The sequence below is a fragment of the Sinocyclocheilus grahami genome, unplaced genomic scaffold (genome assembly GCF_001515645.1).
Source record: "Sinocyclocheilus grahami isolate Dianchi unplaced genomic scaffold, SAMN03320097.WGS_v1.1 scaffold267.1, whole genome shotgun sequence".
NCBI lineage: Eukaryota > Metazoa > Chordata > Actinopteri > Cypriniformes > Cyprinidae > Sinocyclocheilus > Sinocyclocheilus grahami.
The window spans coordinates 156,968-179,141 of NW_015505446.1; the positions used below are offsets into that span (position 1 = coordinate 156,968).

The 22,174-nt window shown below is 38.2% G+C and overlaps 1 protein-coding gene across 6 annotated transcripts in view; it reads right to left on the reverse strand.

Annotated features, from left to right (window-relative positions):
- Positions 1 to 22,174, reverse strand: part of LOC107599440 (nuclear factor 1 A-type-like) — a 157,919-nt gene that overhangs the window by 110,767 nt on the left and 24,978 nt on the right. For 4 of the 6 annotated variants that reach the window (XM_016291022.1, XM_016291021.1, XM_016291024.1 and 1 more), the window contains exon 2: positions 11,470 to 11,998. In XM_016291022.1, the coding sequence (XP_016146508.1) occupies positions 11,470 to 11,998 (529 nt within the window). Of the gene's footprint in view, positions 1 to 11,469; positions 11,999 to 16,365; positions 17,248 to 22,174 lie in introns of those variants that run through there. The other 2 variants (XM_016291026.1, XM_016291023.1) reach the window with 1 other exon arrangement.

The following is a 22,174-nucleotide window of genomic DNA, read 5'->3' on the forward strand; positions in this document are numbered from 1 at the left end:
ACTGTGGTGTTTGATGTATTTTTCACAGATAAGTTAAAAAAATATATTATTATTAACAATTTCAAAAGTGAAATTACAGCTCGTTGTAGGTGATGATTTGTTTCTTATGGCATAATTTTGCATGTTTTTAACAAGTTAGCATGTCGTTGTGTGACAATTATTTTACAATCTACACAATGTGTTATTCACAGATAATTGTGAAAATAAAAACTAAAACTATGATGGAAACACCAAAAATTCCTAGATTATCAAAAACTTAATGTGACTGAATAATTCGCTCAGATTCTTCAAACTTTACTATAATACATCATTTGTGTTTCATCATATAACTCAATTGTCTGCTATAATGAATTAAAAGTATAATAATATATATAATAATATCAGGTTTATGTTTCATGACTAGTGTGGTCTTAAGTGTGGTGCACTTAAAATAGAAATTTCTTTAACTAGAGGGCTAATAAAAGAAAAAGTTACTTGAAGCATGTTGTAGTTACATTTTCAAGTTGACTAGTTAAAAATCGTAAAAATCGAGAATCGGTCAAACCTTCTGAAAAAGGTATTATTATTATATAAAAGATTTTTTTTTTCCATATTGCGCAGCCCTATTCATGACATAAGTAAAAATTGTTGCGTTAAGATGCAATTTCATGTATAATGCAGCTGAAATGCTGTAATAACAAAAGTCAAAGTAGCAGCTAGGCCCAGAAACGTCATAACAGTGCATATCTATAACAAATGAATATTTAAAAGTCTTGGTTGATGAAATGGCGAAGCAATTCACACAAATACAAGCTGATAATACCACATAGCATTTATATTTAACAATAGACAAAAATGACTAAAACAAAAATTGCTGCAAATTGCAAACTGTACACAATACAAAGAGAGAAAGATGTTAGATTAAAAAAGATGAGATACTCTGAGAGCTGGTAAAAAGCCTAATTGCTCATTTTTGCCTGTGTGGTCATGACAAGAGCAACCGGGCTGGTTACAGTTCACAGTTCCTCAGTCTGTCTGTTGTCTTATCTCTGAGCTCCTGACTTTGAACCATACATTGGCTCCTCCCAACCCAACTGTGGGGCAAAGCATGGCCTGCAGCAAATGTGAGCTGCAGCCATGAGTGGGAGGCCCATGTCTGGCATCTCCCACAGGAAGTGCTCCATACCTGTACCATTTCTTGGAATATTGACTTTTATCTGCTGAAATGTGTATTTAACAAGCGTGGCAGACAGTGATAGCCTTTACCACAGATAATGCAATCCCAGCGCTGATGATTGACTAACATTAAAGTTGCAGCAAAACTACAGTAAATATATCAAAAATGCTTAAACATTTCAAAATGAGGGGGAAAATATCTTACTTTTTTGGTATAAAAAGACATGCATATAACGATGGAATAACCTTTGCCAGATATATTCTTTGATGATCAAAAAAGTCATTAGTCGTTGACTACTTGACGAACACACGGGATATTACTAAATACTACTTAAATAGTTTTTGCAAATTATTTGCATACACAGCTTGTGCTTGCATACCAACTGAATTCTGAATCATTTCTATTCGTGTAAAATCACTGTAACGCATCGAGTAAGACCACGGCAAACAGGTGGCACTGAGATTTAAGCCCTCCACTTACCAACATTTCACACGGTGCGTGCCTTCAACTACCGTCGGCCCATTAATATCACTGTGAACTTCGATTAACACTGACAAAAGAATCTCTAAACAATATTCTGGATTTCACAACAGAGTGCCACATTCTACCATGCCAGCTGTTTCCCAACTGTGAAGTAACACAAACCCCAGGAGCGGGAGGTTTCCCAGCGCCGACGCACCAGACCGGAGCTCATCACCGGGAACATATAACAAAAGTGAAGAGGGAGGGGTGTGGAACGCAACTTGCGGTTAGGGGGTCTCATTCAAACACGCATGCGACGAGAGGGACGGCCCCCTTTCTTTTTCAAATCGAACCAATTAGCTTGGTCACACAGCTCCCCGTTCCCAGATGGTTCACAGCTAATCAAGTGATGCTTTTGTTTTGTCTGTGAAAACAGTTTTGGAAGTGTGGGTGAAAATGCGCTTCGAGATCAATTTAACGAGTCCCGCCGATCCCTTGTTGGTGCGAAAACAAAAACTTCTGTGTTAGTGTAATTCAGACGCATGACTAATAGATCGATGCCCCTAAAACTCTTTCTTAATGAGTGATACTCACTCATACGGCGAGTCTGGGAGCGACTAGACGGAAGGGAATGATTTAGAGATCCTGCTCTAATCACTGCTAATTAAACAGTATCTTTAGTATTCCACTGAATAAATGAAGACAAATCATTTCAAGTACATTATTTAAATCACCAAACACATGGTGGGGTGAAAAATATCCCTTCCCATGTTGGCTTGGGAGTTGAAGGACTGCAGCCTAATGAAAGGGGCAGGTTGGAGGTTAAAATTTTGACATTCTTTCATTACGGCATTGGAATTTCCTCTAAACATGATAATTCACAAATTCCTAAAAGGATGATGTTTACATTCTATCCAAATAGGGGGGGGGTTCCCGAAGGGGTGCCGCAGAAATAAGGAACAGAATCGTGCCAGAACTTGGGGTCTGGCTAGGAGTGTGTCATAGCCTTATTATCTTTATTTGCTTATTTATTTATATTTCTGTAAAACAGACAGATGGAGGGACCGAGGGCAGTTCTGGGGATAAATAGTTCAATAATTTAAAGTCAATTCCATACTTAGCCCAACACCCTCCCCCTGCATTCTATAATTAAAAACAACATCTGATGATATGAACACAAAAAACACAACAAATACCAAACATAACCTTGCTTAGAGAGCATAAACCTTGCTGGCAAATGTGCTGTAATTCTCAGAAAAATACTAGAAAGTTTTGCTATTTATAAATACATAGAGAGAGATCTTGAAAAACTTTTAAAAGTTCTCAAAAGTATATTTTCACAAAAATTTCTGTCATCGGTACTTCTATACTGATTCAACTGATAAATGCCATCTAGTACATCTCTAAATAAAATCCCAACAAATAAATAAATATATTATACTAGTGTGCAGGACACAATGGTGTTACAATGATAAATAATATTACATTTGAAAACTTTAAAAAAAAACTATTCAACCTTTAGCCATACATGCTATAAATAAATAAATATTTTTAAATACTGTTGCTGCTGCTGCTACTACTACCACTATTAATAATGATAATAGACATTATTAATATTACAATTTATTTAATACTACAACCACAAATAATAATAATTATTATTAGTAGTAGTAGTAGTAGTAGTAGTAGTAGTAATTAGCTTCATCCTCATAATATATTTTTCAAATATTTGTAATGCATATTATGCTTTTATTTTTGGGGTTTGAGTTAATGCGTCGAAAGCCAGACATTTTTTTCATATCAGTTATCCTGTGTTTTTATTGTTGGAATTTTATTATTAGAAGTTGCTGCACAAAAAAGCAGAAATTAATTTATTAAAAAAAAAATTTTTTCCATGTCAGTTATGGAGCACTTAAAAATAATTGGTATCAGTCGATCTTTACTAGGGATGCACCGGTTGACCGGCCATAAATCGGAACCGGCCGGTTTTTGCTTATAATGCGCGATCGGAAACAGGAAGGGTATTTTTTTTTTTTCGTCCGATTTTTCCGGAAGTGTGCACAGAGGTGCCAGCAGAAAAAATACCACGCAGAGCAAGCTCACTGTTGGCGATGCACGATGAGATATTGGAAGAAAAATCTGAAGTGATTAAGGATACGGGGAGCCGTACAGCACTGGAAATGCAGAGCTACCTGTCTGAGGCACAGATACCAAGAAGCGAACAGCCGTTGGTGTACTGGCGCACAAATAAGAGCCACTTTCCTGCACTCGCTGAAGTTGCGCGAGTTTACCTGTCCGCGCCCTGCACAAGCGTAGACAGTGAACGTTTGTTCAGCTCAGCTTCTCACGTGTTGGATGTGAAACGTAAAAGACTAACTTGTGACAAAGCTGAAATGCTTCTTTTTGTAAAGAAGAAAAGCCAGAGGTAAACGTCAGTTCTGTAGGCTATAGGATTAATATTTTTTATTTTACCTTAAAATTACATTGACTTAATGTGATTTAAAAAGCACCTGCCGTAGTTAACATTTTGGAATAATTTATTTATATAGCCTACTTTGGTTTTATTTAGTTTCACTGGTAAAGATCTTTTTTTCTTTACACCAAATTTAAAAACGAAAACATATGCTGAATGCTGATTAAGTAACATCTTTGTTTGGAGTGTTGAATGTGTTTTGATTGTGTTGTTTGGATTGTGGAACTATGCAGTTGTTGCCTTTAAAATTACATGGTTACAGTTAATGTTTTCATTTAAGGACAGTTTATAGTTTCAACTTAATTTAAAAACAAAAGCTAAATGCTTTTGTCAGTAGGCCTACCTATGTTTGTATTGAATGTAGCCTACTTACTGTGCAGTTACTGCTGTTAATTTCAGATGGTTACAGTTGTTGTTTTCAATAGCCAAAACCCAGTTTAGCCTGTTAAATACCAAATAAACATCTTGTTTATGTGTACTTTTATTCTTTCTTGTTTGTTGCTTGATAGAAAAATAAAAATAATCGGAAATCGGTATCGGAATCGGCCAGTTTGCTTGTAAAAAATCGGTATCGGAATCGGCCATGAAAAATCATGATCGTGCATCACTAATCTTTACCTTACTACATTTGAAATGTCTTTTCTGGACATTATACGCCTAATTATTTTCTAGAAGCAAAAAGTCTGACTACTAATAATCCCTAAATGTGTAAAACAGCTCACTTGTCAAATGGTGATACATTACATAGATTTCCATATCACCCTCTGTACTCAACTGTAACAAAAATAGGGCAACCCCATTTCTAAACCTACCCTAATAAAACAAAGTCCAATTGTTGCATGATAACATCCTACAATTCATCCTAAAATACAATTACATTCAGAAATACCGCAAATATTGTACTAAAAAACCAGACTTGACAGCTAAAGTTAGTCAAATACTCCAGTATAGTCTTCAAATCCACTATAACTCTGCTAATATCCCTAATCCAAATATAATGTAATGAAATTCCATGAAAACAGGGATTTTGCACGACTAGCACATGTCAGTCACAGACCAAATCTCTGCATTGCTCAGCAGCAGATGGGCATAACGGGTATTGGGACAGACAAGCAATTGAGGTAACATATTCCCTTTAACACAGACACACATAAAATCCCAGAAACACGCACACAACAATGACATGAGAGGATCCTGTATGGCAGCACACCCCCAGCCTTTCTTCTATATTTTACCAGCCATACGGTAGTTTATTTTCCACTTCTTTTACCATCTGTAGCAACTTTCCCCCCACAGACACTCACAGCTGTCCTGTTTCATGTCTGTGCTCTCCTTTATATTCCGGCGTACAATGCCACCCCGTGCCTCAATCACCGGGCCTGCATTCTTCTGTTGGCAGTGGGAGGTAGGCCTTTCATGATACCAGGGCGCCAGCTATGGCAAACAGTTTAATTTGTGTTTAGGAAACGGTTTGCGAACATAAAGTGTGCTGGTTTGTATTGCTCAACACTGCAAACACAGTGATCAATAGGCAGTGACGTACCGATCGGAAACTATAATGCAGATCGATCTCCACGTGATGAGGAAGGGATCCAGTTTGAGCCGAGATTTAGCGATGAAGCAGACTCAGTCTGTCAGTTTAAACCCCGTTTAAGAGGCTTTTGCTTGCAGGGATTCATTTTATGACGTTTGAAGCTGAATGGACATTTCTGGCTTCTACTGTAACCGATACTGACCGTAAAGGTCTTTTACCTTTGTTAAAATGCTGTTAAACATAAGATCTTAATTCAAATTTGTCACATAGAGCACGTTTCCTGGTCTCCTCGCGATGCACATGAGCTGTCTGCTCACGATTCAAATTAAGTCCTCATCAAGACCTAATACAATCAAAGTTTCTCCCGGCAAAGGCCTCGCAATGCCTCGTTTGCTGCAGGCTGGGGCTTAAGACAATGGCACTCTTGTTGAATGGCATGCGAGCACAAAGGTTCCATTCTCAGAAGTTAGCCAAAGTTGCTGTTCTGTAATGAACAAGATGTCTGCTCTCGGGAAGTCTAAAACAGTCTGATCCATTAGCAGACACTGCGTACGGTTACCCAACACCAGCCATGAGCTCGCAAAAAACGAGGATAAAACGAAACGTTAAACAAAACGTTTGTTTTGTTTGTCTATACTGCTAACATTCATGCATAAGGTATAAAATGCCGTTCAAACTCTAACATCGTAAGATAAACGGCGTGGAGGGATTGCATCATCTCCTTCAAAATTTCGCAATTGGCTTTTCTCCAAAAATGAAAATTCTGTCATCATTTACTCTGTCATCTACCAAACCTGCATGAGTTTCTTTCTTCTGAAGATATTTTGAAGAATGTTGGTAACCACAGTTGATGGTAGCGATTGACTTCTATAGTATGGAAAAGATACTATGGTAGTCAGTGGCTACCGTCAACTGTTTGGTTACCCACATTCAATATATATTCTTTTATGGTCAACAGAAGAATGAAACTCATACAGGTTTGGAACAACTTGAGGATTACGACATTTTCAGCAAATTTTAATTTTTGGGTGAACTATTCCCTTAACCTCTTCGACAGCAGACTTCTTGCGACAAGGCATTCACGTAAATGCTCAAACTGCAAGCCATGAGTTCTCAAAAAACGTGGACGAAAGGAAACAGTAAACAGTAAAACTTGCAGCAACAAACAACAAAACCTGATAAACTGTTCAATGCCTTTCCACTGTTTGTCTTTACTGCTAACATTCACGTATAAGGACTAATTCTATGAAAGAAAGAAAGAAAGAAAATCTTTTTAGAAGCACAACAGTAGTAGAAAACATAAATTTGTTATATACAATTTTAATGTTGACCTTTTTTTTTACTATTACTACTAAAATCTTTCTTGTCATTCCAAAGTTTGACATATCCTCCATCACTTGTGTGTTCATTTAATAAATATTTGAGCTAACTTAACAACATAAACTACAATTAACATATTTTAAAACCAAAGTATGTGCAAAAAGTGTGTATTCCATACGGGCCTACTTAACACATTCTTGCACAGCAAAGTCATCTGTAGCAACTCCAACACAAGAAGCATTAAATAAATGTGTGAATAAAGGAGGATAAAAATAAAAATAGCCAAGCTCCCATCACGGGGCCCATTTCTCTCTCAGTGGCCATGTGCTGGGACGACTGAGGAGTTAATACAAAACTAATTAGCAAAAACTGACTGGTGCCAACCCCCCTCATCCCTTTTCCTGCCTCACTACGCAGGGGGACAGCGGTAAGCCCAGAGCACAGGTGTACCGCTCACGCCGGCACTAGATTACTGCCCACTGCCTCTGCGCTCAAAACCCTTCACCGCACTCCCCAGGCCGCAGTTATGTCAGAGAGGAAATGGAGTGTGATGAGCAGCATTTTAAACGAATTGTGCATGTTTTGCATGTCGGAAAAGAAAGAAACACAATCGTTTTTGAACCACAACAATGAAAGCGATGCATTAATGCACGGTTGAGACCCTATGTTGAGCGCTAACTAACATGGTCCAAATCTGCAAGGAAAGATCGGCACTGACAATGCACATTAAACGGATTACACGAATTTGCCTCGCAATCAGGTTTCGAAGAAATTCACCCACTAAAGGCAAGTGGCTTCGCAACAAAACATCTTACAGTGTTTCCCCCGTCCCAGAACCATCTGCTTCGTTTAATCCAATCACATTGCAGCAGGAGAAAATGGTTCAAAAGGAGGTCAAATGCAATGATATTAAAACTGACTGTGCTGTATCCCATCATTGGATCCGAGCTGGTTCTTCAGCACTGGGTCCGTGCCAGAGTGGCGTTTGCACAATCCGGGCAGAAAAGATAACTTGTTGCATGATGTATTTTTATGAATGGCCGACAACCTCGTTTTTAATGAATGGTACTGTGTGAAAGAGCACAGTGGCATGGTCATTGTTGCAGTAACAGGGCTGGTCGGTGGGATTTAGCGAGCAGAAAGCAGGGGAGGATGGGTGCGAGGGGGTGGGGAGGTCCCAGCCCACAATGTGTACTGCAGTAACCACAACAAAGGCTGTGGTTTATCCCACAATCGCCTTAAATAGATCCAAATTATTGTTGTTCCTCAGCCTGTGAAAAGGAAGAGGAATATAAAACGGCTGTAACACAAGATGTGCCAAAAGTCAGCCTGGAGATATCCACAGATTCAGTTACTGGCGCAAAAAAAAAAAGTTCTACGAATCGACGGCTTGCTGTAGCCTTTGACTGGCTTTTGCAAAAACTTTCAGCCAGCTTCCTAGAACTTAATACGAATTTACAAAAACTTATGACAGTGCACCTTGAGCATGCGTCATCAAAGCTAACTAGTTCTGAAAGACACACTGTACAGTAAATCTGTTTAAGAGCTCACATGGAAGTGGGTCAGATGTCTTTACAAACATTACACACGCAAACGGTTTGTTCAACGCAGCTCCGGGTCAATTAAGGTAAGTCCAGTATAAATATCTATCAGCCTGGCTGGAAATGTACACACGGACCCGGTTGAGCGTTTGTTATCTATCTGTACCAGCGGTATCCTTCCATTGTGTAGTGAGTCTGAAAACACTGGAATGAGACACAACTACATTTCACAGCAAGTGAAATTGCATTTAGTTGACATATATAATGACAGGAACTCTAATTGAGTTTTTCATCAAAATAAGTACTTATTAATGCATCTTTTTAATTCTTAATGACAACACAATATCATTTTTTTCCCCCAAAAGTAATAATTTAGACTTTAACCTGAATTTGAATGGGAACTGAATCTTAATCTTACATCAAGATGATTTTATAAATTACTAAATACATATTTATTTAAAAATATTTTAAAGGTAACTTATATGATAAAATACCCCAAAATAAATGAATTAAACAAATAAATATTGCAAGGGAAGGATTGTGAGCTCATGACTAAATAAATAAAAATAAATAAATAAATAACATTCAGTCTTAAATGCAATGTAACTACGATTTTGCAAACAAAACAAAGAAACAAGCTGCCTGATATTCATGTACTTAAAAGGAAACAGTCACTGGTGTAATGTTAGTCTGGGTCTCCACGGCTATTAACCCCTTACGGCTGGTTTAAATGGCACACCACTCTGTGGCCCAAACAAAACCACCTGTTTTAACAGGAGGTCAAGGGGGCAACCCAAAACCAAAGCTTGCCCTCCGCTTGACTGGCTGCTAATGGGAGTGGATGTTTATCTAGGAGGTCAAATGCCTTGAAGATGGGTCAAGACCCTAACATCTTAAGCCGTGACCTCTCCCACGTGTGGATTGCTCCTGTCGTAAATTAGCCACGGTTACAAGTCCTCAGGCTTCAGTGAACACCACATTTGTGTCTTCTTCTAGTTCTCGTGTTACTTTCTGTCAAGAGATTTATGGCATCGGACTAAAATTATGAACTGTGTGACTACTGAGATTAGAAAAATGGGTTTTTAAAATACATGTTCTAAGAAATCAATTTCAAAAATATGGGAAAATATTGAAAAAAATTAAATAAAATACTGAAAAATAGTGCAAAAATGTAGAAGTACAAACTTTTAACTTTAACATATTATATGAAAAAGACTGAAAAATATTTTTCAAAACTATCAGCAGTGCAAAAAGACTGATAAATATTGCAATATGGAAAGAACTGAGAAATACAAGCTTAAATTTACATAAGAACAATTGATTTTTTTCTGAAAAACTATTAAATAGAGAAATTCAAACTTAAGCTCACATAAGTAAAATACAAACTCAACCTTGCAAATGATAAGAAAAAAATATTTAAAAACTATTAAACATTAGTGAAAATATTGAAGAAATATTTAAAGAACTGAGAAATACAAAGTTAGAGTTACATATTCTATGAAAAATATTTAAAAGCAATGAACAATAGTGAAAATGTTGAAGGACAAACCTAAACTTACACATATTGAACATTACTGCAAATATATTTAAAGAATTGGGAAATACAAACAAGCTCACATATTATAAGAAAAATATTGGGGGGGAAATGCAAATTACACCAGAAATACAAACTGAAAAGTCAAACTTGTAACTTATTTCAATTGTTCCTCTAGTGTATTTCAGTTTACCTAGATTGTACTGAATCCTCTCTTCCGGCAATTTCCCCTAATATCGATAGGTAGCTGTATTATTGTCTAGATGAAGTGGGTGTGTTTGCTGGCCTGCACCCCTTTGCCCTGGGAAGACTGTGGGATAAATTTAATTACTGACTTTAGCTTCTCTCAGAAGCCCCACTTTCGCCATCTGTGTATGAGGTCAGGCTCTCTTCAGATGGCTTTTAATCAAGGGGTCTCCAGCAATGCTCCACTGCTTTAAATAAGACAGAGGAGGAAACCTGATCAGCCCGAATGCAGGTCAGAGACGAGGAGAGAGAGACTCCCGCGTCTTTCTTCCTCTTGTTCTCTCGCTGACGTCTCTTATTCACCATCGAATCAAAAAGAAATGGTAACTTCGCCGATTAGGATGTTAGCAGGACGCTCCCCACTGAATAGGCTTTCAGAACATCAAAACTAAAAATTTCGGCGGGCCGCGGGGGAAACGCGTTTCAGTGACGGTGTCGTACTTATCCTCACAAAAAGCTCAAAGGCTCCGGGCCTTTGTGTTCCCACCAAGTCAAAGTAATTCACACGCTCACGTTTTGCAACCTGTCGTCTGCCAGATACCCCGTTTTTCCGCCGCAGCACTAAAGCTCACGTTTTATGGCTTTATCTCCGCCGTCTTCAGGTTACACGGCGTTTTCACTCTTTTATCGGTCCCTCATCAAAGCGCGAGTCTGTACGGAACGCAGGGAACGGTGGATTCGCGTGCTGCCAACTCGCTCAGTGCCACAATTTGCGTGCGAGAGGAAATGAATGTAATTAAGGTGCTCAGTTTGCCTGGCGAAACAAAGTGCGCTTCTTGACTTCCAAGTGAAAGCCTGTGTTTGTGCCGCTGTCAGTGCAAGATGGATCCCCTACCGCCTTCTGCCAATTAACAGTCCCTCCGTCAGATATTTGCGCCGGACTTTTCCATGTTAGCTTCTTGCAGTTAGCAATCAGCAGGAATAACTTCAAATAAATCACATTATATGTTTGATTTAAACATAAAATTCACTCTCATTTACATATTCAGTTTTTTTTGCCATATGTGGCATAAAGGAAATGTTATGATTCGATTTGAGTTTAATTCGACGCACTTATCCTATATTTCCCAGATTCCTTATTGACTGCTGATGGATTGTAAACAGTAAAATCCTAAAAGAATTGAAGTGCAATCTATTATGATCATTTGCATTTCACATTTTGCATACGTTCAACAGATTTAGTGAATTCAAAACGGGACTTACCTGCATGCACAAAGTAGGCCAAGTACAGGTCGAGCTCCTTTACGGAAACTCCTATGTGATGCGGCTGCACGCACAGCCCTGGATTCGAGCACTGCTGAGACTTAACCAGCCTTTCGCCGTCAGTACTTTCAAGCGGAATACCTTTGAATAAAATCACCATGACCAGGTCCAAGCGCCACACTTTGTCCGCCTGACGCAGGCAGTCGATTCTCCTTATCTTGCCCTTCTGGTCGGGGTTGGAGAGCACACAGCAAGGGGGCTTCTTCCCGGTGACAGTGAGCACAAAATCCTCGCGGAACTCCGGCCGGATGTCCTTGCGGAGTTTGGCCAGCAACCGCGATGCCCACTTCTGCTTGACCTCCGGCTTCTCACTTAGCAGCTCGTCCTTCACGGCTCGCTCCTCTTCCTTAGACATGCGCTTCTCGTGCTTCTTGAAGTATTTTCTCTTGCGGGCCTGCAAGTTGAACCAAGTGTAGGAAAACGCTTTCACATGGGGCAGCAGTGCTTCAATGAAAGGATGGAATTCATCCTGCGAAGAAGGACAAGGGAGCAGAAATTAGACTGTATGGCTAGAGTTAAAGTTTTAGAAACATCCTTAAAAATATATTTCAAAAATACAAAGTTACTAATTACTAACTGTAATTCTTCAAAAAATCCAAGCTAAAGTTAAAAAATAACGAGAAAGATAAATAATCTTTCTAATAAAAGAAAGATTTTTCACATCAAACACCATGAAAGGGAAACATGTACGTCTACATAAAATCCCATTTGATTATTTGAAAAACGGCCCTCAACTGAATGTGTCTGTGAACCGAGCAGGGCAGTGTGTGTGTGTGTGTGTGTGTGAAGCTCGTCTAGGACATATCTTGGCTCTCTGGCAAGAATGTTGGTCTGTAGGGGTCTGCCAGGGCCGAGAAAAAGCAACAACCGACTAGGAAAATTGGAGTGGCTATTTTTATCTGTTCTCCATAAAAATGCACACACGATTCCAAAAAAACGGAGCTACTTCATTCTCTATCAGTGAGGAGTGTGTTGTTTTCAGACAGGAGTATGTGCGGGGCAGATTGTGCCGGGTTTTGGGATCTCTTCACCTGCCGCTGGTGCACAACCTGGCAGAAAATAAATTTTTAAACAAAAAGATCAGTGAAATATTGGACGTGGCATTAAAACATCTTTTTGTACATGGCAAAACTCATTCTTTCAGTGGATATACTCATGCAGTGATTTAAAAAAAAAAATCTACAATAGGAAATATATTTTAATATTTGCAGAATATTCTTGTATATAACGTGAAATGCAATTATTTAGGAAAGCTGCAAAATGCAGTAACTGTTAATAAAGGATTTTTTTATTATACAAACTAGAAGCATTTTTAATACTGTACATGTGCTTGGTTATTAAAATAGTAAATATCCAATGCATGCTTTTCTGTATTTGTAAGCCTGCATGTCCATTTCTTTAATGCCTTAAAAAAACAATACACACTAATAACTGGGCAAATAAATAACGTGCGGTTTCTAATATGAAATAATTTGGGATTTTACACAGAAAATAACTTAGGGTTTTTATTACATAGAGAGAATAATGGCAGACTGCCAATCACTAGAATAACATTTCCACAAACAGCAATAGCCCTGCATCGTGTCCCAAAACCGAGCGTGCGAGAGCATGAGAGGGCTGCCAGCAAGCAAGCAAAGTGCACTATGTGCTGAGTGCAGATTTCATTTGAATAAGCACAGATATGAATATAACGCGCTGGGCCTCGGACTAGTGCCTTTAGAAATTTAACAATTAATTCGGCGTAATTTAGGAATGTTAATTAAATGAATTTCTCAGGCCAATTTCAAGCACTGCTGATAATGTTTGTTTCGTAATTAGAAATAATCACAATATGCCACTGAGCAAAAATAAATAAATATTTATTACAAAAAAACAAACAAAAATATTTTAATAATTATGGAGGTTTATTAAGCTGCAGATTGAAATAAATGTAGTGTTGGTGTAAGATTACTACACGTCATATTAATTATAGCTGTAGATTCAACAGCAGACTTCATATGGATACATATTGTCATATCTCTTTTGTTACACCACAGGAAATTGAGGATTTGCATAATCACATATCATTATTATAGAGTATGGCACAACGTGTGTGTGTGTGTGTCTCCTGTGAGAACGTATATGTTTAATCATATTGTTTCCTTCCTGTCTTGTTCAAGAATCAAACTCCCTTGCCTCCGAGGCATAAAAACTGTATTGTTTCATCCTGCATTTAAATCTTCCTTCACTGACTCTCCAAGTAACTTAATCCAAAATCTGTGAAATATTGTTCCTCGATTACTGATATCATCTATTGTTGTGTTTTTATTCATGTATATTATATGCTTTTTATTTTCTTTTTTTTAAGGATCTGTTGCAGACTTGTCTACGCTCAGACTTCTTGTAAAATTGCTTGGGGAAAAAAATCAATATGGAAAATCTCCAGACGAGAATCGAGCGCTCTACTGTAAAAACATGATGTTAACTTTTTGCAGTTCTCTAGCGATGTTTTTAAATAAAACAACCGACTGCTAGAATTATTTTGTGGATGATACACAACGGAGCGTAATTTAACATGCAAATTATAATTATGAGAGCATCCAGAAAGCTTGTTTTCTTCTTTTGTTTTAATTCTAGCAATTCATGAAAACCGAATTCTACATGCTCGTAGCGGCAGAACAAACAGCTCTTCACTTTTTGGAGCGTGCCTGAGTGTCAATATAGGGTCTGGTTAGCATGTCAGGTTTTTCCAGACTCCTAAAGTGTTTCAAGCTGAACCTCGCTGTCCTATAGGAAGGCCTCAGCAGGGAACAATAGTGCCTCGTGGCCAAAAGAGACAAGAGAGTTTTAACACATGCAAAACTATTACGAAAAACCGACAATGTGAATACACAGTTCACCTAATATGACGTTAATACAACAAAAGGCCAATGTATATTTATGCATAAACTAAAATACGTAAAAGTGTTGAAAATGTGTTATTTGGATTTTAAGGATTTTACTATAAAATGAAAGCAGTATACAGATGTGATTTTTGGCACTCAGAAGACTACATGAGTCCTTAAAAATGACACACACACACACACACACACACGCACACACAGAGAGAGAGAAAATAGACCTCATACTGACTTAACACCGCAAAAGAGAGGAAATCAATTGCCCGTCTCAATTATCATCAATGCAACTAAGATTTTTAGACATTTAATAATATTACTGTCAAATTATATTCAAAAGAAAGGACACAGTGCTTTCATTTTTTTTGTAAGACTGTAAGCTGTTTATCACCGAGTGCATTATTGCTCAAAATTCTGAGTATCATTTATTTTTAATAAGTACTGTTTTTAGCAACAAATATTGGTACTCAAGTAAATGAAATATATGAGCTATATCTAAGTTCTTATGTGAGGTTTCAAGCTAGTGATATTGTATTACATTTACTGTGACTGATAAATTATGAAAAGCTTCCCCACAGTTTTGCATGGATTTATTAGAAATAAATAGTTATAAAAGAACTTTTGCGAACATATCCAAGTCTTACATTATCAATTCGATATAAAGACAACCTCAAAGTTTGAGATCTTCTCAGCTTAGTCTTTCTCCACACATTACACATAATTTGTCTGGTTTTCGCATGAATCCTTTCCAGTATCTCCAAACAGACTGTAACTAACACAGTCAAAAGAACGTCCCTATATGCAACACAATACTGAGGCCTTCTCCTTTGTTTTGTGCATTCAATAAAATGCACTTAACCAAACAGTTTAAAATCACGTCAAGACTGCAGTATAACGCTACAGCTTTTCCAGAACTGTCACCTCACTTCACCTGCCACCATGATTCACACAATGAATGTTTTTTAAACCTCTTTCAATTGCTGGCCAACTTTAGTTTTATTCTGTGCTAATTACTAAAGTACGATAAGCAACAAACAAACAGCACTGTGCATATATATATATATATATATATAAAACAGCACATTATAAAGTAAGTTATCAAGCATGACAGCACCAAATGTCTTAACTAAAAAAAAAACTTATATTCAACTTATCAATATTTAGAACTGCTGCTAAATATCAGAAATATAGACAGTGAAGCTTGCAAAAGACTAAATCAGAGTTTCTGCTGCCTTGAAGAAAAAGTCTCATAAGCAGCAGAAAAGCTTTTTTTTTTGCCGGCAGCTGGTTCAAACGAATGTTAACACAGAAAACGGCATAGCTGTATTGATACTTAATAACAAAACGCACATAAATATTCTGATCTCAAAAATGTGTTTAAAGGTGCAGACGTTAATTTGAGGTTTTAAACTCAAAAACAGCTTGGTGTCATAGCAGAAGCTTTTAAAGTCATGCAGAGTTTTTATTTAGTATTTCTCGAGTTCTGGTGCTTTAAGAAACCCAGAGTGCTGAGAAAAACCTACAAATGCAACAACGTCAAGAACTTTTGAATCTCCAAATAACCATAAAGCAACCTAATAAGAAGAGCTTACTTTGCTGAATTGTTAAAGAACTTTATTTTACAGATCAAATGTGCATAACGCTGACTCTGCGAGCTCACTGTAACGTTTTCTTTCATGCACAGCGCTCAACTTGCTAAAAATCAACGTCCGTCCCCATGCAAAAAGCGGCTAGAATAAAATTCAGCTGTTCATAAATGTGCACAAGAAACATATTTGTGCGTAAGGTGGGCGCCATCCGCCATGTGGTAGTTCAGTTGGCTCTGTCAGAGCAGAAATGCCTTAGTGCACACTAAGTTACTTGTCTTAAGCAAAGGTTAGTCCCTATCCGTGCTGTCCCGGCCAAAGACACCGCTCAAACGCAACAAACAGAGTTAATAATAGACGAAAATGTCACTTACCTGAGTTAGGCATAGCGGAGAATACATATCCGTCGGTTTTAACTCTTGAACTGGCGATGTATATGTTGTGTGTGTGTGCGTGCGTGCGTGTGTGATTGTATGGGGTGTGTATGTATATGTGTGTATGAAAAGAAAGAGAGAAAAAAAGAGAGACAGAGAAGAAGGGAGAGAGGGAAAATAAAGCCTTGCTTCTTGCTTTCACATTTCCAACTCTGCGAAGTGCGCGCGACGCTTCAGCGCTCCATAGAGCTGAACTTTAACCCCGCCTCGAGTTACACACATCTACTGTACTGTACTGCTAAAGCCGTATATCCAAACTTTCGGCATTATCATCAAGTGCAGCCTTAGAGAAAAGTCCCGACGACGGATGGCTGGAAGTACACGGAGATTTCACAGAGCCATGAGTGAATGAAAGTGTGGTGATGAAGCGCCGAGAGGAGCGATTATTTCATCTTGCGGTCATTTGAATAGAAAAAAAGGATAGAAAAAGTCGTCCGGATGCGTTATCAAACTCGCGCTTGGTTCATTCGTCGCTGTCTCTTATAGCGCCGCGCCGCGCGCTTGCATCCGCCGTGAGGCATGTGGCGGTGCGAAGCAAAACTGAGGCGGATTTACGAGCAGCGAGGAGGGCTCGGCAAGCTTAGCAAGATTGTAATATCCTTAAAACCCCCTGTTGCAAAAGCTGCCACTTGTGTCGCGGTTAGTTTCGAGGGAGAGAGAGAGAGAGGCAGAGGGGAAAAAAGTGAAGCAAGCGCACGATTCGAGTCCGCTGAGACGAAGCTCCCGTTCACTTTTGCCGTTCAAACTCTTGGGCTCTTCCATCAGCACAGCGCCCTCAATATCGGCACGAGAGCCATACACATGCGGGACAAGAGAAATGCGCACTCCCAATGCCGCTGCACTTCGTGTACACCAAGTAGCCTATTGTAACGCAGAAAGTATGATGATGAATTTAACTTACATCTTTAGCGTGCAGTTGATGTCTTATAAACAAATAAATAAAAGGGTACTTTTGAGAAATAAACGGCTGGAAAAATAAGACACTCGTATCGCATTCACTACCCTCAGTGGTGTGTTGCCAAATGATCAAATAATTTCAGATTTTACAAATCAGCAATCATTTTAATGCAGTTCTTGCTAAAGGTGCGTTTGCACATGAATGTTTAGAGGCAGCATAAGGGCAACTGATTCTATATGCATAATTTCAAATACTAAATCAAATGTAACATTTAATAAAAAAATTAATAAATAAAACACTGATTATAAAAAAAATGCTGCGTATGCTTAAATAGGCTACACGTTGTCATTTGAAAAACCAATCAGAAGATTTAAGTCTCAAAAGCCTTAAGTGCAACATTACACAATACTCGCTTCATTTAACTTTAGTTTGTACGCGAAATCCATACTTATTTCTAATGATTTAATGAACCGGTTCAAAAGAGCCAATCGTCGGGGAACAGAACAAGCATGGTCAGGCTGTGTGCAGTTGATTCACTAAAAGAATCGACTCAAAAGAGTCATTCGTGTGAGAATCGGACTACACTTTTTTGCGTTTTACGTTTAAAATTCACTAAAAAAGAGTGTCATTCATTTTGGTAATCGCACTATACTGCTCGCGCAATGTTTATGATTCACTAAAAATAAGCAGACTGCAAACATTTAGCGGCATCGGACGTCATTAGCTAAAAAAAACCGTTGCGTTACGAATGATCGCGCGATAAATCGTTTATAACTCTAGAAAAGCGTTCTTTTCGTTGCTACAAGAGCAATAAATAAACGAATGCTTATTTTTGTTCTTCACATGCAGCATTTCTTTCCTCGTGTGTTGAACATTGTTTCAGAATCTTTGGAAACGGCCAGTTATAAGCACCAATGTTTTCAGTATCATCTTTCATTTCATATTGCATATGCATATTAATATTTATATCTGAGATTTTGATATTACAAAGAGCCGATGCAACAGACCACACAGAATGAAATTGTGAATGTTTAAAAAAAAACAAAAAACAGCTAAATCCATCTGAATAACTTCAGTGATTAAAAAGTAAGAAATGGACACTGATGGATAGGAAAGCGACAGCCAAATGCAATGTTATGTTTCTAATCACGTGTGCCGAACGTGCAAACACAGATTTTGATATTACAAAGAGCCGATGCAACAGACCACACAGAATGAAATTGTGAATGTTTAAAAAAAAAACAAAAAAAAAACAGCTAAATCCATTTGAATAACTTCAATTATTAAAAAGTAAGAAATGGACACTGATGGATAGGAAAGCGACAGCCAAATGCAATGTTATGTTTCTAATCACGTGTGCCGAACGTGCAAACACCATTAATAAGCAAACCTAGCTCATGTAATTAGTTTGGTTGGCACTCAACAGCGTTTTATTATTAACCAACTACTCTCGCCTGTAAGTCAATCGGGCGCCCCCTAGAAAACGGCAACGTGCAGGCTTCATTTCAGCACACACACAAAAGTGCTTTCCAGAAAGACAGGATGATATTCTAAATGGAATATTAGTCTGTTGGAGACAAAAATAAACACTATATCCCATAAAGTCAAGCATTTGATGTGCATCAAAATGTGTGTGAGCATCAACCCGTAAACAAACACCAAGGTGAGTTTTGTTAAATCTAAGATAGGTGATGATTAACAAACCACTGTATGATAGAAAAGATAGGAAACTGGATATTAATTATGCTCACAACTCGCAGTCACACTAACTTGCTGCAGGTGCACGTCCGTCCCCTCCGGTGTTTTCAAGAGCTACTCTGTGATTGGACAAAACAGTGCAGTTCAAAACTCACGACGCCGCTATTGGGCAAGTTTCACGCGCGTGTGACTGCAGCCACTCCTGCACGCCGCGAGACGAACTCCTTCAGACAGCCGGCTTGTCGGTAAACACACGGAATAGAGAGAGCGCTTATCTTCATGATATCAGACTTCCGTTTTGTTTTGACAGCCTGACGGGAAAATGCGTTGTCTCAAACATTATGATGTAGCAGCCTATAAAACCGACACATTTTGCTGATCACAGATGAATGGAAATAAAAGCAATTCTTTTGTATTTGTTGTTTCCAAATATCTATATCGTCTAATAGCTAAATGAACTAGGCTCCTGTCAACCTTGTCACTTAGGCTACCTCAATAGCCCATATATGATCTATTTTTCTGAAATTTAACTTGAGATGGCAAAATCAAATTTATTAGAACTTAAATAGGCTATCATCTTTGATAGAATATTTCAAATATTGAAAGAAATTTGTTGTTGTTGCACCCATTTATTAGAAATGATCCTTCATAAACATACACACACACTAGTTTTTGTAGTAGGCTAAAGCGAAAAGCAAAGGGGGGAAGAAGCATGTGCCGTTCTCAAAAAACACAAAAACGTTCTTTTCCACTTCTGTATATTTGACAGGTACCTAGGTGTGCAACTTGGACTTGGTCTGGAGCACTAAAGTTGCAATCGATTCTGCAGCTCGCGCTTGTTTAACTCCGCAAACGTATTCATTTGAACGGGAACTTAACGGGAACGGGTTTCGACGTCTCGCCTGTCAAGACTTGAAACGGGAGTCGCGTGGCATCGTTCATTTTTACACGTGAACTGCGTGCCGACAGATCGGCGCCTGTATTTAATTATGCAGCCTTTACAAAACTTAAAAGCGGCCTATAGAAAATTGACGAGAATTGGATCGATTATTCAAATTTTTACTTTGCAGTGCTTTTTGGAAAGTCGAAATTAAATGTATATTAATAAACACCGGATATTAATTGATTTGTGGAGCTTCTAAAAAATGCCCACTCGGGCCTAAAAGTGCTGAGGACTGACTTCAAAACTCCAGTCAGAGATATTTAGATATTTGCAATCACTGTACGTCATTTAATGTACATTTACGCACTGATTTCAGCACTGATCGGTCTGAAATTTAACTTGAGATGGCAAAATCAAATTTATTAGAACTTAAATAGGCTATCATCTTTGATAGAATATTTCAAATATTGAAAGAAATTTGTTGTTGTTGCACCCATTTATTAGAAATGATCCTTCATAAACATACACACACACTAGTTTTTGTAGTAGGCTAAAGCGAAAAGCAAAGGGGGGAAGAAGCATGTGCCGTTCTCAAAAAACACAAAAACGTTCTTTTCCACTTCTGTATATTTGACAGGTACCTAGGTGTGCAACTTGGACTTGGTCTGGAGCACTAAAGTTGCAATCGATTCTGCAGCTCGCGCTTGTTTAACTCCGCAAACGTATTCATTTGAACGGGAACTTAACGGGAACGGGTTTCGACGTCTCGCCTGTCAAGACTTGAAACGGGAGTCGCGTGGCATCGTTCATTTTTACACGTGAACTGCGTGCCGACAGATCGGCGCCTGTATTTAATTATGCAGCCTTTACAAAACTTAAAAGCGGCCTATAGAAAATTGACGAGAATTGGATCGATTATTCAAATTTTTACTTTGCAGTGCTTTTTGGAAAGTCGAAATTAAATGTATATTAATAAACACCGGATATTAATTGATTTGTGGAGCTTCTAAAAAATGCCCACTCGGGCCTAAAAGTGCCTGACTTCAAAACTCCAGTCAGAGATATTTAGATATTTGCAATCACTGTACGTCATTTAATGTACATTTACGCACTGATTTCAGCACTGATCGGCTGAACAGCGCCTATAGGCCTACCAACTGTTCACCTTCACCAGAAGGGTCAGGTGAACTGCCTCAACTCAAAACTACCTAACAACCAAAAAAGCAGTTTAGGAGATATTTTTCTAGAGTGACAAATAAAGAGATTAGAGAACATTTTAACAGAAATTCACATGACTTCATATTCCCTTTGAAAAAGTTCAAATTAATGTCCTTGCACGTTGTTATCTGAATGACCCTGCTTTTTCTTACACTAGATTTAGGCTTAAATATAACAATTCATGTATCTATTCAGACTCTAGACTGTAGGCCTAATTCAAATCGTGGTAGTATAAAATAAAAACGTTATTAAAAATGAAATATATTGTTGTGTGTTGTCTAACGATGAAATGAGCTGCAAAACTTCGACCGTTTATTCAGGATTGTTTTCTGTTGGCCTTTTATGAAGCAAGACCAATGTTATCAAGCGACAATCATTATCATTTATAACAAAAATCTAAAATTCACATCATTTTGTCTCGTCTAATTGTGGGAGACATTAGAGACGCCTTTATAGTATATTCTGCCAAGTTCTATGAGAAGGCACTGAATGCCAAGGCAACTGTGCCAAGGCTTTTGGAGGCAGAGTGGCAAAGACGAAGCAAAAACTGCAGTGTGGATAGGACAACGGAGCAAACTACGGGGACTGGACTCTTCGAAACAAACTATAATTTGGGTTTTATTGTGCATTTTCAGCTCATTTTTAAATGTGGCAAAAGGCACTTAACCCACTTGGATGGAGTTTCTCCCTGACTTGTGTGGTGAGTACAAATCACTTTTTTTATTATTCATTATTGCAAAAGAATGAAGAAGAGAAAAAATGAATAGGCTATATCTGGAAGGTTTTATTTGAGAATCCATTCGGGCTTTAGCGGGTGCGAAAGCACAACGCTGCCAGACGAGTATGCACGTGTAAATCTATCAATGTGTGTGTGTGTGTGTGTGTGTGTGTGTGTGGGGAGGGGAAAAAAAGTGCGCGCGGAAGTTTCACTGAACATCTCGATGGTCTTCAGGGGTAAAAAGGTATAAAACTCAGCGTTAGATCGCCATCTAATGAAAAACTATCCTTAGTGTGACTAAAAAAATGTTGTATAAGAAGTAAAAAAAAAAATG